Source organism: Lycium barbarum, chromosome 1 (genome assembly GCF_019175385.1).
Source record: "Lycium barbarum isolate Lr01 chromosome 1, ASM1917538v2, whole genome shotgun sequence".
In the NCBI taxonomy this organism is placed as follows: Eukaryota; Viridiplantae; Streptophyta; class Magnoliopsida; order Solanales; family Solanaceae; genus Lycium; species Lycium barbarum.
This window is the reverse complement of record NC_083337.1, coordinates 12,675,424-12,690,174: the sequence shown is the minus strand read 5'-3', so window position 1 is coordinate 12,690,174 and position 14,751 is coordinate 12,675,424. Positions and strand designations below refer to the sequence as shown.

General features: G+C 37.9%; 3 protein-coding genes across 5 annotated transcripts; all 3 read left to right on the top strand.

Annotated features, from left to right (window-relative positions):
• Nucleotides 1-5,297: 5,297 nt before the first annotated feature.
• Nucleotides 5,298-6,813, top strand: LOC132632074 (uncharacterized). Of its 3 annotated transcripts, none has more exons than XM_060347876.1 (2): nt 5,298-5,461; nt 6,009-6,813. In XM_060347876.1, exons 1-2 carry the CDS (start codon nt 5,344-5,346, stop codon nt 6,410-6,412), a joined length of 522 nt encoding a protein of 173 aa, XP_060203859.1. In that variant the 5' UTR covers nt 5,298-5,343; the 3' UTR covers nt 6,413-6,813. The 3 variants fall into 3 exon arrangements, with proteins under 3 accessions (XP_060203859.1, XP_060203877.1, XP_060203869.1); XM_060347894.1 differs by having other exon boundaries at nt 5,299-5,461; nt 6,051-6,813; XM_060347886.1 differs by having other exon boundaries at nt 5,299-5,461; nt 6,033-6,813.
• Nucleotides 6,814-11,094: 4,281 nt separating this feature from the next.
• LOC132609695 (uncharacterized) lies at nt 11,095-11,844 on the top strand. Its single transcript, XM_060323806.1, has 2 exons — nt 11,095-11,251; nt 11,405-11,844. Exons 1-2 carry the CDS (start codon nt 11,095-11,097, stop codon nt 11,842-11,844), a joined length of 597 nt encoding a protein of 198 aa, XP_060179789.1.
• A 60-nt stretch (nt 11,845-11,904) lies between these two features.
• LOC132609685 (uncharacterized) lies at nt 11,905-14,263 on the top strand. Its single transcript, XM_060323796.1, has 3 exons — nt 11,905-12,647; nt 12,782-13,810; nt 13,927-14,263. Exons 1-3 carry the CDS (start codon nt 11,905-11,907, stop codon nt 14,261-14,263), a joined length of 2,109 nt encoding a protein of 702 aa, XP_060179779.1.
• The last annotated feature ends 488 nt before the right edge of the window (nt 14,264-14,751 follow it).

The window sequence follows — 14,751 nt, the reverse complement described above, 5'->3', positions numbered from 1 at the left end:
TTCCTGACAGGTAAATGGCACTGACATTATCACAATAAACTAAAGTAGCCTTAGGGATCGGACAATGTAGTTCCAAGAGGAGGTTACGTATCCAGCATGATTCAGAGACAACATTAGCAACCCCCCTATATTCTGCTTCCGCACTAGAGCGGGAAAGAGTAGGTTGGCGCTTAGATGACCAGGATATCAAATTATCTCCCAAAAACACGCAATAACCCGACATCGAGCGTCTGGTGTCTGGACATCCCCCCCAATCAGCATCAGTGTATGAAACCAAATCAGTAACTGAAGATGAGTAGAGATGCAAACCATGATCAAGAGTACCCTGAATATACCGAATAATCCGCTTAAGAGCAAGCATATGCGTATCTCGTGGAGCATGCATATGAAGACAAATCTGCTGTACAGCATAAGAAATATCCGGTCTGGTGAAGGTAAGATACTGAAGAGCACCTGCAAGGCTCCGGAAATGAGTGGGATCGTCACACAGATCGCCAGAAGAGGCACTGACCTTCGGTTTAGTGTCAACCGGAGTGGAAGAAGGCTTACACGAGGACATTCCTGCACGTTCAATAATGTCTGTAGCATAACTTCGTTGTGATAGAAACATACCACCCTTGTGACGGGTCACCGCAATGCCAAGAAAACAGTTCAAAGGACCTAAGTCCTTCATAGCAAATTCTGAGCCAAGAAGGCCCATAGTAGAACAGCGGAGAGCATCTGAAGAAGCAGTAAGAATAATATCATCCACATATAGTAAAATGTAAGCCAAGTGGTGCCCTTTGCGATAGATGAACAAGGAGTGGTCAGACCTGCTATTAGCAAAACCAATGGAAGAAACAAAGTCACCAAATCTTTTATACCAAGCTCTCGGTGCCTGTTTAAGCCCATATAAGGACTTGCTCAAAAAACACACATAATCGGGACGAGATGGGTCTCTAAAACCCATAGGCTGATGCATATAAACCGTCTCCTTGAGCTCGCCATGAAGAAATGCATTTTTGACATCCAACTGATAAATGGGCCAATGTTTAGATAGAGCTAGACTTAAGACAGTGCGGATCGTTGCTGGCTTCACGACCGGACTGAAAGTCTCACCACAATCAATGCCAACCTGCTGTGTTTTGCCATCACCTACAAGACGGGCTTTATGCCTCTCAAAATCACCATTAGACTTTTCTTTATGAGAAAAAATCCACATAGACCGAATAGTATTCACATTAGGTGGATGGGGTACCAAATCCCACGTCTTATTTTTAATAAGAGCATCATATTCATCATCCATGGCCAATTTCTAATTCGGGTCACGTAGCGCATCCAACGGTTTACGAGGTATGGGGGACTTGGTAACCGCCGCATGTAGATTAAATGGGTGCTTGGGTTTGAAAATCCCACGCTGACTACGAGTGACCATGCGTGTGTGGGTATTGGGCTGGACAGGTGGAGAAATGGTCGAGTTTTGCGGGGTGGTGGGAAGCTGGTGGGGGAGAGGGGCGGACTGGTCCTGCGTAGAGGACGATGGAGGTTGCCGCCCAGGTGGGGAGAGGTCGGCGTGGTCCTGAGTCACGGGCAACGACGGAGGGGGACAGGGCAGCGGTGGAGGGCTGGCGGCTATATGATGGATCAAGTAAGGAGAGAGGCCATCATCAAGGAAGTCATAAGAGGTGGGAGCCGGAGTATGGATTTTGGAAAACGAAAATTGAGTCTCATCAAATAAACCGTGACGACAAATAATGATTTTATTTGAGGATAAATCAAAACATTTGTAGCCACGATGGTTTGGTGGATATCCCAAAAAGACACATGAAGTTGACCGAGGGTGCAACTTGTGAATAGTAGTAGATGGAAAAAGGGGATAACATAAACACCCAAAGACTCGGAGATAAGAATAAGATGGTTTCCATTGGTAAAGGACCTCTAAAGGTGATTTGTGACCCAATAGCTTACTTGGTAAAATATTAATGAGATACGTCGCCATTTGCAATGCATGATGCCAAAAAGACGGAGGAATGGAGGCATGAGCAAGAAGAGTCCGGATGACATTATTTAGTGAACGAATTTTTCTTTCTGCTTTCCCATTTTGAGAGGATGTATGAGGACACGAAAGACGAAAAGACATCCCATTGGATGCACAAAATTTTCCGAATTGACTATTAGTATATTCCCTCCCATTATCACATTGGACATTCTTGATAGGACGCTCTGATACCATGCAAGAGATTAATTCCGTGATTATTCTCATTGATTGAGTTGGTAAATATACCATAGTTACAATGTCCTATTAGGATACAAACTATACTAACCTAAAATAGAAGATTTACAAAATATTCTTTTACTACATATTTACACTATTTATCAATATTCACAAATTAACACTAGCAATATATCCAGAGTATGTTTTTAGCAGCTTTATTTACAAATCAATAGCATAATGTTGTATTTATAAAAAAAAACATTCATAGAATAGAATTACACATACCTGCTCCATCCAAAGTACTTGCCGACACAAATGTACCATTATACGTTGATTTAAGGTGTGCACCATCCACTACAACTATTGGTCTACAACACTCGAATCCTTTTATGAATGCTTTGAGTGCTACAAACAAATACATAAACTCATTTTCTGATGATTTATGCATTTTAACAAGCAATCCAGGATACGTTTTATCAAGTATGTATATCTATGCCGGCAACTTCTTGAATGAATCAGCTGGATCACCTCTGAAATCTTTTATAGCCTTCTCTCTACATCATATAAGAAACATCTACGCCGAATTCATTTTTAACATCATCTATTATATCCCCAGGTGTGACCTTCCTTTTATGGTTAGTTATTTTCGCCTTGACAACCGCTTCTCCAATAAACCAACTTGTTGCTTGTCTTTGTGAATACACCTTGTCCTTCAACGGACATGTATGTTCATCATTGAAAGCTCTAACCCTGAACATTTCAGAATCCCCAATTCTCGATGCTCTGAATGTCCATTTACATTTCGGCGACCAACATGCCAGAGTGTAGCTACATAATACAATGCAAATAGTACATATTGAATCAATTAAATACAGTATAAATATACAAAAATATATCAGAAATATATTGCATCAAACATTTTTAAAATTAACAATGTGCTAAATAAGTTAACAAATCATCTCAATATAGTACAAATATAACAAAAATACATTTGCACTTTCTGTTACCATAATACATTTAGAAAATCATACCTTATAGCATTCGATCTCTCTCTTTTGAAATTGAATCTTTCACGAATTGCGTATTTCGTCATCGGAATTTTCAACGTTTCCTTATCCTGGTAAATTTGATCGACAAAAACTCCTCTCGCTTCCGGTTTCGAAATTACCAAATTGTTATCATTCCCAAACAAAACAACAGCCTTTCCTGTAGAATCACAAACTTTCATACCATCCCGATTCTTGCTATATCCAATTTGCAGCACATCATCTCTACTAATACGATTACCAGTTGCATCATCCTCAACATCAAAATCATGAATACTAACGCACATTGGATACATCCCCAAAACTCTGTTTTCTCTCTTAAGCTCAACGTACACAGGAACTCCCATATCGTTGTGTATTTCAATTGGTTGAAAATCGCCTTCAACGGTATATTTTATTAAAATAGTTTTCCTAACAGTATCCACGCCTAATTGATTTGTAATCGTAGAAACTAACTCATCGTAATTGCAATTATCAATGAATACAACAGCATCAATTTTGTAATTCACAAAACAGTTCTGATCATTCCAAAATCCAGAATAACGAATCAACGCAGTTACGCTCGTCATTATCCTATTGTTTTCGAATACAACAATGTGTTATATTCAATTTAGCTGAAACAATAATATTTTGAATCTATGAATCTGAGTTTTCGTATATTCAAAATTTCAAAAAAGACGAACAAAAAAAAAAGTTTGCAGTGAAAAATCGTTACCTCAATTATGAACTCAACTTGATGAAATCAAATATATATTTGTCGTGATAATCAAGCTCTGTTCACTGGTTTGATATTGTTATTTTTCAAAGATTTTTGATGAACTAGTTTTTGAACCTTTTTATTTTTGGTTAAAAATATGATTGTACTTTTTGAATTCAAATTTTTTTGAATTTGTTAGCTGTTTGAATCAGATATGGAATGGGAGGATATTTGCGTGAATCAGGGAACAATAGAACCGATTATAATTTAAATTGAAACATATTTTGTTTCCATAAATATAGCAGTTTCAGTTAGCCTATCGCCTGTATTTCCGCTATATTTATACTATATTTTGGTATACCCGAATACTAGCTAAATATATAGTCATCTAGCTACGAATTGTAAATATAGAATATGTAGTTATAGGTTCTTAGAAGGAGCTAAAAGGTAGCTATTTGTGAAAATTTTACTATTTTCAAATGGTGGAAAGCTTAATTGTGACACATGACATCACGGGTGCTAAACTTTCGCTGTTTGAAATTAAGGGCAAATTTAGCCTGTTTTAGTAACGCGGGGGCATATTTTACCCAATTATTAATGGAAGGTAAATATGTTTTGCGTATAGTTCAAGGACAAATTTGATCTTTTACCCTACATTATATGAAAATTTTATTATTAATATTTGGAAAGTCGAATAGTACTTTGAATTATGGGCAATTCGCAGGAATGCCCTTATTTTGGGGTGGTCTTTAATTCTTCCCATTAACTTGATGGTCTTTAATTTTTGCTCTTCATTAGAACCATTTAGTTTCGGGTTCGAACTCCCGCTCAGTCAAAAATTTAAAAAAAAAATTGCAACGTAGAGTTTAAATTCGCAAGACAGAGATTTGCATATAAAACTCTGCCTCAGGCAGATTTTTGCTACCTTAAGACATAGTTTGAAACTCTACCTTAAGGTAGAGTTTTGCGTTCAGGCATACCAAAACTCTGCCTTGCCTTATACCTGAAGCAAAACTCTGTCTTAAGGCCTAACTTTGCTACAAACTCTGCCTTGTGAATCTTTTTTTTTTTTACTGAGTCGGGGTTCAAACCCCAAACCTCATGGTATTAGGCGAAAAGGAAAAAATTAAAGATCACCAATTTGAGGGGTAAAATTTAAAGACCAGTGCATTTGAAGGGCATTCCGCACAAAAAAATGTTGAATTATTATCAAAGCTTTATTTCATATATTTCTGTAAAATTCATAGAATAACTCGGCCCAATTCTTGTTACCAAAAGAGCTTCACACTGATTCAGGCCCAAATAATTCTAGTCCACACACCTTAACCAGTCCATTTCCACTTTCCTATTAGTATTGTATTGCTCTAACCAAATCTCCTTTGTCTCAATCGTAACCAGAAAAAATCATGTGGGCCGCTCCTCCACTCAAACAATGGTATCCATGTATTCCGGTGATGACGTGTCTTCCTGTCGGAGCTCCGAGGAAGTTTCAACTCTACTCGCAGCTTAGAAACCTCGATTTAGGTAAGGCCGTTGTTGTCGTTATTGTTGTTAAGGTTTGTCTTGAATTTGCTATCTTATTTGGATTCTATGGTACCTGTGTTTTTTTCACTTTTTTTCGGAATTTTTTTTTTTATTTGAAAATCAGCATTTGGCCATGACACCTGAAACCTGTTTTCATTATTTTTTTCATTTTCAATACATTCAAATAACTAAATATTTTTTACAAAAACTATAACCAAACACAATTACATGTTCAACTCCAACTTTAAAATTTCAAGTAAAGTGAAAATTATTTGGTTTTTCAAATGCCTACTTGGTTTGACTAGGCACGTTAAGAAATAAAAAGAGACTTTTGAATCCTATGATCCTAAATTAAGGATGAGTATAATGTACTAAAATAGTGTTTGATCTTGTTGTTATAAATTTGTCAGGTAGGATGTTTGAATTGTTAACTTATTAAATATAGAAATAGACACTCTTTTAGAGACAGACCAAAAAAAAAAGTAAGTCACTTAACTTGGGACAGAGAGAGTATGTTTTTATCATCATCAAGATTTGCAATTGTTAGACAGAGTTATTTCGATCCCAACAGTTACTGCGGTCAAATCAGGTTCCGTGGCGGAGCAGCAAACTATGAAGAAATCGCAACCAAAGTATCGAAAACAACAAGAAGCAAAAGAAGAAGTAGAAGAAAAGCAAGAAGATTCAAAGAAATTAAGCGGTTTTGATGTATTGCGAGCACTGGAAAAGGCGACGGCTCAGAAAATGAAGAAAAAGAGAAATGGAAGAGAGAGTTCGTTGTTGAGTAGAAAAGTGAATGGAAAGGGAAGAAATGGAAGGGAAGAGGATGAATATTTGGAGAATTATGGTAACAAAAATGTTCGACCATTGAGTGTAAAAGAGGATTGGGGAAGTCGTTTGGATGATTTGGAGAAAAAACTTCAAGAGCTTGTGGATACAACTGCCGCTTGACATAGGCGGAGTCAAAATTTGAAGCTTATGGGTTCGGGATTTGAATCTTTCTACGTTATTGGGTTCTGAATTAATTATTTGTACATATTCAATGGATTTCTTAAGGCCAAATACAGGATTTGGACCAAGAAACTGGTTCAGCTAAACCCGTAATATACACACTAGCTCCGGCTACGCACCTGGCCAAGTGCTAATACTAACGTCGAATGAAAAATAGAACCAACTCATTTTCCATACTTCTTATATTTGATTACTGTTACATGCACTAGGTAGCAGTGTTCATTGTGTTTTCATTTCTTATTTCATGTGGAAAAAAACTGTAATTTGATACTTAGGGGTTGACTCCTTATACTGTTATACATGGTATTATAATATGAGGATTGTTTATACATGAATAATAATGTACAGATACCATCAACAATGATGTAGAGAATAAGGTAACAAAAATGTTCGACCATTGAATATAAAGGAAGATTGGATAATTCGTTTGGATGAATTGAAAAGAAGACTTCAAGAGCTTGTGGATACAACTGTTGCTTGAAAGTGGAAAATTTCAAATTCAGTCTTTGCTGCCAAGTGCTAATACTAACATAGAAAAAAAAACAGAACAAAATCATTTTCCATACTACTTTTTATTTGAATACTGCTATATACATTAGGTAGCAGTTTCTTCATTGCAAATCGTTATACATGGAATTATCATATGGGGATTGTTTGTATGAGTAATAATGTACAGATGCCATCAATAATGATGTAAAGTTGTTACGTACTAAAACAGATGTTGCAATCTATGTATCACCTACCTCTTAGTTTGAAAGTAGAACCAGTTTTTGAATGAAGTGTGGCCAGTAAATAATTTTGTAAACTTTTCTACCACTTTTTAAGTTGAGAATCACTTAAAATAAAGAAGTGACTGGACAATGAAGAAAGGGAAGGAAAAGGGATGAAGGCTTGGAGGATTGTGGTAAGTGTAACAAAATGTTCGACTATTGAATCTAAAAGAAGATTGGGGGACTCGTTGGATGAATTGGAGAAAAGATTTCAAGAGCTTGTGGGATACAACTGTTGCTTGAAAGTGGAAATTTACAAGTTTAGTCTTTGCTGCCAAGTGCTACTACTAAGTTTACTCTTTGCTGCCAAGTGCTACTACTAACATAGAACATGAAAAAAATACCAATTTATTTTCCAATACTTTTTACATTTGATTAGTGCTATATGCACTAAATAGCAATGTCTTCATTGTGATTTGACGTCTTTGTTCGTATAAAAACCCCCTGCAATTTGATACTTAGGGGTTGACATATAGGATTTTTTATATGAATAATAATGTACAAATACCATCAATAATGATATAGAAATTGTTATGTGAGGTACTTACATTTTCTCTTGGATTCCCATCCATGTTCGGTAACTGCAATGGCAGCCACTAATTCAGATTCACGCCGTGTAAGGCTCATTTAATCTAACAGAGTTTTTTCATACTCAAAGCTCGAACTTGAAACCTCTGATTAAGGATTTTTGTGTTTAAATATCTTTACTGCTTATTGTTAAGAGAATATCTGTGTTTCACATTTTGTCTCGTATAACAAGATGTCCAGTATGACTATCAGAGTTTTGTTTTTATTATGCAACAAACTAGATGTTGTATTACTAGTGCTAAATTTGTTTTTATTATGCAACAAACTAGATGTTGTATTACTAGTGCTAAATTTCGCATTGAGGTTGTTTTTGTTTATGCAACGATATGATAGAAAGCAACGTGTGAATAGAAGAACATGATCAGTCATGGAATCTATGCAAGAATGAAGGTGCTCAAAATTTACCGACTGAAGCAACAAAAAGAAAAAAAACTCTCTCCGTACAGTAGACCGTTGAATCAGAAACTTCCCCTTCTTTCACGCGTCTGGTGCTCATGCGCCTCCTCCATGGGCCCGCCGGCCACCTCTGTTCCGGCGCGTCTTATGGAAAATAACACCCCACCGGAGGGGACGAAACCCAATGAAGAGAAATAACTAGATTTTGCTACAGCAGTAACCAAAACCCCAAATCTAAACACCAAAAATGACAAGTTCGGATGCCCTAATGTCAAATCCAAAATCATGAAACACAACGGAGGTCCGGCGGTTGTCTTCAATGCGTCGGAATACTATGGTATCATGACAGATCCGTGTAAATTCACTATTGTCGGAAAATTCATAAAGACAAGACCTCAAATTGACAGAATCAGATCGAAATTCGCGGAAAAAATCAAGGTCAAAGGTACTTACACGATAGGAGTTTTTGATTATCGTACAGTTTTTGTTGATTTTTCTCTTGAAGAAGATAGCAAAAATTTCTGGTATAGGAGATCAATGGAAGTTGATGGGCAACAAATGTGGCTCCAAAAATGGACGCCTGATTTTAAGCCGGTGGAGGATTCCCCTGTCGTACCAGTCTGGGTCCTCCTTCCCGAGCTGCCTTATCACTTTCATGCTTGGTATTATCTTCGACAAATAGTTGCACCCATTGGAACTCCTCTCTCAATGGATAATGCCACGGAAGGAAGAACTCGACCTAGTGTTGCCAAAGTTAGGGTCGAGGTTGACCTCACTAAAACTAAAATCCAATCTATTTGGATTGGATCGCAAGATGAGGACCACACTCTCAAAGGGTTCAATCAAAGATTGGAGTACGAAGGTGTCCCTAAATACTGTCGACACTGCAAATTACTTGGGCATTCGATACTTCAATGTAGAAAAGTGGAGAAGAAAATGGGGAATGAGGAAAACAAGAATAGTAACAATAGTATCACTCCTCAAACCGAAGAACAGGAACATCGACAAGAAGAAGACATTGGTACGACCAAGATTGATTGTGGTGAAAATGAGGTCGATGATGTTGAAAATAATGTCCATACTGAACGCAAGGAAATAACTGTTGCAACTACTAATAACAACAGAGATGGGTCAGTGGAGGCTGATGAAACCCAAAACGCAACCATGGACAGAACAAAAAAAAATCAGAAGAAAGAGGAAAAAGGACAAGAAAAAGATGCCCAAGAAGAAAGCCAAAGTTCAGTTCAAACCAAGTATGTCCCAAGAAGGGGCTAGGAAGTCCAGGAAACTTAACCCGAAACCTGTCAACTATGATCTTATTACTCCTATCCTTACAGGAATAAAGCAAAATTTACAGGAAAGGCCCAACGAAGAAGAAGAGAAGAATAAAGTAGAAATAGATGTTGCCGGTGATATCAATATCAACTTGGATGAGAGTGATTCCAATTCATTTGTCCAAAGAGATCAAGAATCAAATAAAGTTATTGATATGAACAAAGAAAAAGAGGATATGAACAGAGAACTGATAAATCCTATGGAAAGAAGAGGTGAAACAATAGCTCCTAAAGAGCAGTTAGTGCAAACACTGATGACAGAAACAGGGAACCCATACATCTCACAGTAGACTTAAACTGGATCCCTCCTATATCTCATATAGCGGATGAACACACAAAGAATACTGAAGCTACTTCCCCTGAGAAAGAAGCTACCCTAGAATCCAAAAATTCGGACACTGGCCAAATGGAGGTGCAAAGCAAGCAGGAGCAGACAAGAGAAAATAAACAAATCGGCATTCAAGAAGATAAAGGGAATAGCAAAGCTCAATCATCAAACAACAAAGGTAAAAACAAGCAGAAGAACAAGAATAAGAAAGGTAAATCCAACAATTCCCCTGAACATCACGGGAAGGGGAACAAAAATGGCAATAAAAAACTGGTTTTCCATGATTAGTGCAATCATATGGAATATCAGAGGGGTAAGATCCAAAAAAGCTATTCATAGGCTTAAAAGATTAACGAATATCAACAAATCTAACTTTGTGGCAATTTCAGAACCTTTTATAAATAGCAATAAGATTGAAGGCTATAAAAGGTTTCTGGGGTACCATCACTGTCTTTCTAATAACAATGATCAAATTTGGTGTTTTTGGAAAAATCATATTCAAGCTACTGTTTTGGAGAGTAATAATCAACAAATCACCTTTGAGATCTCTGATAATTGTAGAAATGAGGTTCTATATGTCTCTATTGTTTATGCTAAATGCTGCTCTAACGATAGAAGAGAACTGTGGGATAGTCTTATTGATCTTGCCAGTAGAATTAATGGTCCTTCGTGTTGGTGGTGACTTTAATGTTATCATGAACAGTGATGAAAAAATAGGAGGTAGGCCTCACAGGGCCCAAGAGCCTCGACTTCATCAGCTCAATGGAAGCTTGTGGGTTAACAGATTTGGGTTTTGTAGGCCCTAAATTTACTTGGTGCAATAATAGAGGACCGGACAAAAGGATATGCAAGAGACTGGATAGAATATGTGTCAATGACCAATGGCTTCAACACTATCAACACAACTATGTTAGAAATCTGTCCAGAACTGGGTCGGATCACAGACCATTGCTCTTAAAGTGCCACAATGAGCAACAAGATATCATCAGGTATTTTAAGTTTTTAAATCTTTGGACTACACAACCTGATTTTCTTTCCATTGTGCAGGATACATGGAACTCACATGTGCAGGGAAATGCAATGTGGAGGCTCAAAAGTAAACTCCAAGCAGTGGGGAAAAAACTCAGCTAGTGGTCCAAAGAAAGCATAGGAGACATTAATGAACAATTTAATTCCTGGGAGGCTAAAGTCCAGGTACTTAAGGAAATGGACCTGCAGAACAACAATGAGCATGGTAGACAGGAACTCAACAAAGCCAATGCAGAATATGTCAAGTGGCTAGGCATCCAAGACAATTTGCTTAGGCAAAAATCTCAAATAAAATGGTTTCAAGAAGGGGATTACAATAGCAGATACTTTCACAGTGTTATGAGGGATAAAAGGAGAAGACTGCACATATCTAGGATCAAGAATCACAGAGGGAACTGGATCTAAGGAGAGGATAAAATAGGGAAAGCTGTTGTGCACCACTTTGAGAAACTTTTCAATCTAAAAATTCCCACTACTGATAACACAGTCTTGAACCATATCCCTCACCTAATTACTGAGGAGAACAATAACATGTTGACTAAAATCCCGAAGGAAGAAGAGATCAAGGATGCCATTTTCAACCTTAGTTCTGAGAGCACTGCAGGGCCTGATGGTTTCAATGGCACTTTCTTCCAAAAGTGCTGGGATATCATTAAAAGTGAAGTTATAGACTTCGTTCAAGAATATTTCAACGGAAGGAACCTCACCAAATTCTACAATCACACCTGCCTTGTTCTTATCCCTAAAGTCATTTCCCCGACTAGCTTCTCTCAAATGAGACCCATTAGTCTCACAAACTTTACCACAAAAATAATTTCCAAGATCCTATCCAGCAGACTTAATACTCTTCTACCATTGATTATTTCAGAGAACCAGAGTGGTTTTGTCCAGGGGAGACTGATTATTGAAAATGTGATGTTAGCTTAGGAAATCATTTAGGGTATCAGAAAAGAAAACAGAGGAGGGAACATAGTCATCAAACTGGATATGGCAAAAGCCTATGATAGGCTATCGTGGGATTTCCTGATTTCGGTCCTGAGGAAATTTGGATTTTCGGAAATTTGGATTGATCTAATGTGGGGTCTTATCTCAGAAGTTTGGTACTCCATTGTCATTAATGGGGTAAGAAGAGGTTTTTACACCTCTTCTCAAGGTTTGAAACAAGGGGATCCTCTATCCCCTTCACTTTTTATTATTGCAGCTGAAGTTCTAACTAGATCTTTAAATAGCCTCAACAATGAGCCTGATTTTATTCCTTTCCATATGAATAAAAGAGGCCCACAAATTAACCACCTCGCCTATGCTGACGATATTGTTATTTTTTGCAGTGGCAAGCAAAGTTCTATCAATCTTGTGATGAGTCACATTGAGAAGTATGAAAATGCTTCTGGCCAAAAGATTAATGGAGAAAAAAGCTTGTTTATAACAGATCCAAAAGCTAGTGCACAAAGAATCAACAAAATGAGAAATTGCACTGGTTTCATGGAAAAAAGTTTTCCTTTCACCTATCTTGGCTGCTCTCTTTATAAAGGAAGAAAGAAGTTAATCTACTTTGAGAATATGGCCATGAAAGTGGCTAATAGACTCAACAGTTGGCAAGGCAACATGCTCACCTTTGGTGGGAAAATGATTATGATCAAGAACGTGTTACAATCACTCCCCATTTACACACTTTCTGCTATGAGCCCCCCGAAAGGAACTCTAACTCTCATTGAGAAGTATTTTGCTAGGTTCTTTTGGGGCACTTCAAATGAAAAAAAAAATATCACTGGAGTGCCTGGAAGAACCTATGCTATCCTACTAATGAGGGGGGACTTGGTATAAGGAGTATGAGGGAGATAAATGATACTCTTGCTATGAAAAGGTGGTGGAGGTTCAGAACTAATACCACCTTGTGGGGTACCTTTATGAGAGCTAAATACTGTAGCAGGTCCCACCCGGCTGCTAAAAAATGGGTCCCTGGTAATTCACATGCTTGGAAACGCATGCTACAAATAAGAGACAAAGTGGAGAATAATATGCTTTGGAAGATCAATGTTGGTAATTGTAGTCTGTGGTGGGACAATTGGTCGGATAAAGGGGCTTTAGCCAATCTTTTTCCAGACCATCACCATAACAGGCATACTACGATTAGTAGCTACATTAATAATGGTGCTTGGGACTCCTCTAAGATTACTCTTGATTTTGGGGATAGGAATCATAACATATTTGCTAACACTGATATTGGAGACCCATCACTGGAAGATTTCATTATTTGGAAACCTACCAGTGATGGGCTATACACTAATTCTTCTGCTTTTCAGGTTAACAGACGCAGGAAACAAGATGATGAAACTCTCAGCAGTCTATGGCATAATTGCATTCCCCTCAAGATCTCTTTTTTAGGTTGGAGGGCTTGTTTATCCAAACTTCCTTTCAACGAGAATCTGGCTAGATTGGGCATAGTTGACAACTCCAATTGTAGATGCTGCAACACGCCTATCAGAGACAGTATGCAACACACTTTGGTAGAGGGACAAGCTGCCAAATATCTTTGGGAGTCATTTGGTTCGCCTCTAGGTATTAGACACAGAAATTGGCCCATCAAAAGAATCCTCAAGCTCTGGAGAGACACAGCGACCCACAACAGCGTACACAAGCTACTAGTTAACATTGTCCCCTTGGTAATCTGCTGGGAAATTTGGAGGAACTGGACAGCTTGCAAATATGGCGAGCAAGACAGACTCTACTTCAGGAAAATGAGGCACCAAGTTAGCTGGACCATTGATGCCGCCTTAGCTAAAGCTTTTCCAAGTTCAATTGGCCATGGTACAATCTCTGCCATGAAATCGAGAGGTGGAAACCAAAAACAATATTTTATCACGTTAAATGGGACAAACCAGAGGAGGGCTGGGTGAAAATCAACTCAAATGGCAGTTTTCTCCAAAATGGCAAGGCAGGAATCGGTGGAATAATTAGAACAAGCTCAGGGAATATGATTTTTGCCTTTGCCAAATCCATTAAATGCAGCTCTCATAACATAGCTGAAGCCACAACCGCAATGGAGGGAATTCAACAGTGCTTACGATTAGGTTACAAAGAAATCCATTTGGAATCGGACTCACAAATTATTGTCGATATGCTGAATGCTAGAACCACCAACAATCTTAAGCTAAAAAGAATCATTCTCAACACCGCAAAATTGATGGAGCACGCTGAAGTCAAAGTCACCCACTGCTACAGAGAGGCAAACCAGGTAGCTGATCTACTGGCCAAATCTGTAGCTAACGTCGATATCTCTACACAATACAACTCATATACTCAACTGCCTGGAAATATCAAAGGATCTTTCTTCATGGATTCCTAGCAACTTCCAAGTTTGAGGAGTAGAGTTGATAAAGCAAATTTTTTCGTTAGTTAGGAGTTGATTAGCTAAGCATGAAGGGATGTATATTTTTTGTACAAGCTCCCGCTGTCCCCTTCATGTTTCTTTTTTGTGGTCTTAGGCTGATCTTTCTTTCTCATGTAATCGTGGAGGCTTTGGCCCTTGTCCTCCTCCACCCCTCTTGTCGATATGAAGGAATATACAAGGTAGGGGTCATGCCAAACCCCCCAACATCCTATGATCTTTGATTAGAGGATGATTGGCTTAAAACAAGAAAAAAAAAAAAAAAAAAAAAAAAGGTGCTCTTGACTTGACAAAACAATCTGGAAAATGCTTACATATAATACATTTGTTCTTGAAAACGTGATGCATACAGTAGAACTGGTAGCCAACCAAACAAAATCCCGTGAGTAACTATAGTACCAATATTTGATCAGTTGCAACCTACTTATCACCTACCTTTGAAAGTC

Bases quoted from the DNA above. Each gene is read 5' to 3' on its own strand.
- LOC132632074 (XM_060347876.1), top strand. From the start codon at position 5,344: ATGTGGGCCGCTCCTCCACTCAAACAATGGTATCCATGTATTCCGGTG. The intron at 5,462-6,008 runs GTAAGGCCGTTG...TGCAATTGTTAG, and splicing joins GCTTAGAAACCTCGATTTAG to ACAGAGTTATTTCGATCCCA.
- LOC132609695 (XM_060323806.1), top strand. From the start codon at position 11,095: ATGGACCTGCAGAACAACAATGAGCATGGTAGACAGGAACTCAACAAA. The intron at 11,252-11,404 runs GTGTTATGAGGG...CTGATAACACAG, and splicing joins CAATAGCAGATACTTTCACA to TCTTGAACCATATCCCTCAC.
- LOC132609685 (XM_060323796.1), top strand. From the start codon at position 11,905: ATGGCAAAAGCCTATGATAGGCTATCGTGGGATTTCCTGATTTCGGTC. The intron at 12,648-12,781 runs GTTCTTTTGGGG...TGCTATGAAAAG, and splicing joins ATTGAGAAGTATTTTGCTAG to GTGGTGGAGGTTCAGAACTA. The intron at 13,811-13,926 runs GTGAAAATCAAC...CATTAAATGCAG, and splicing joins ACAAACCAGAGGAGGGCTGG to CTCTCATAACATAGCTGAAG.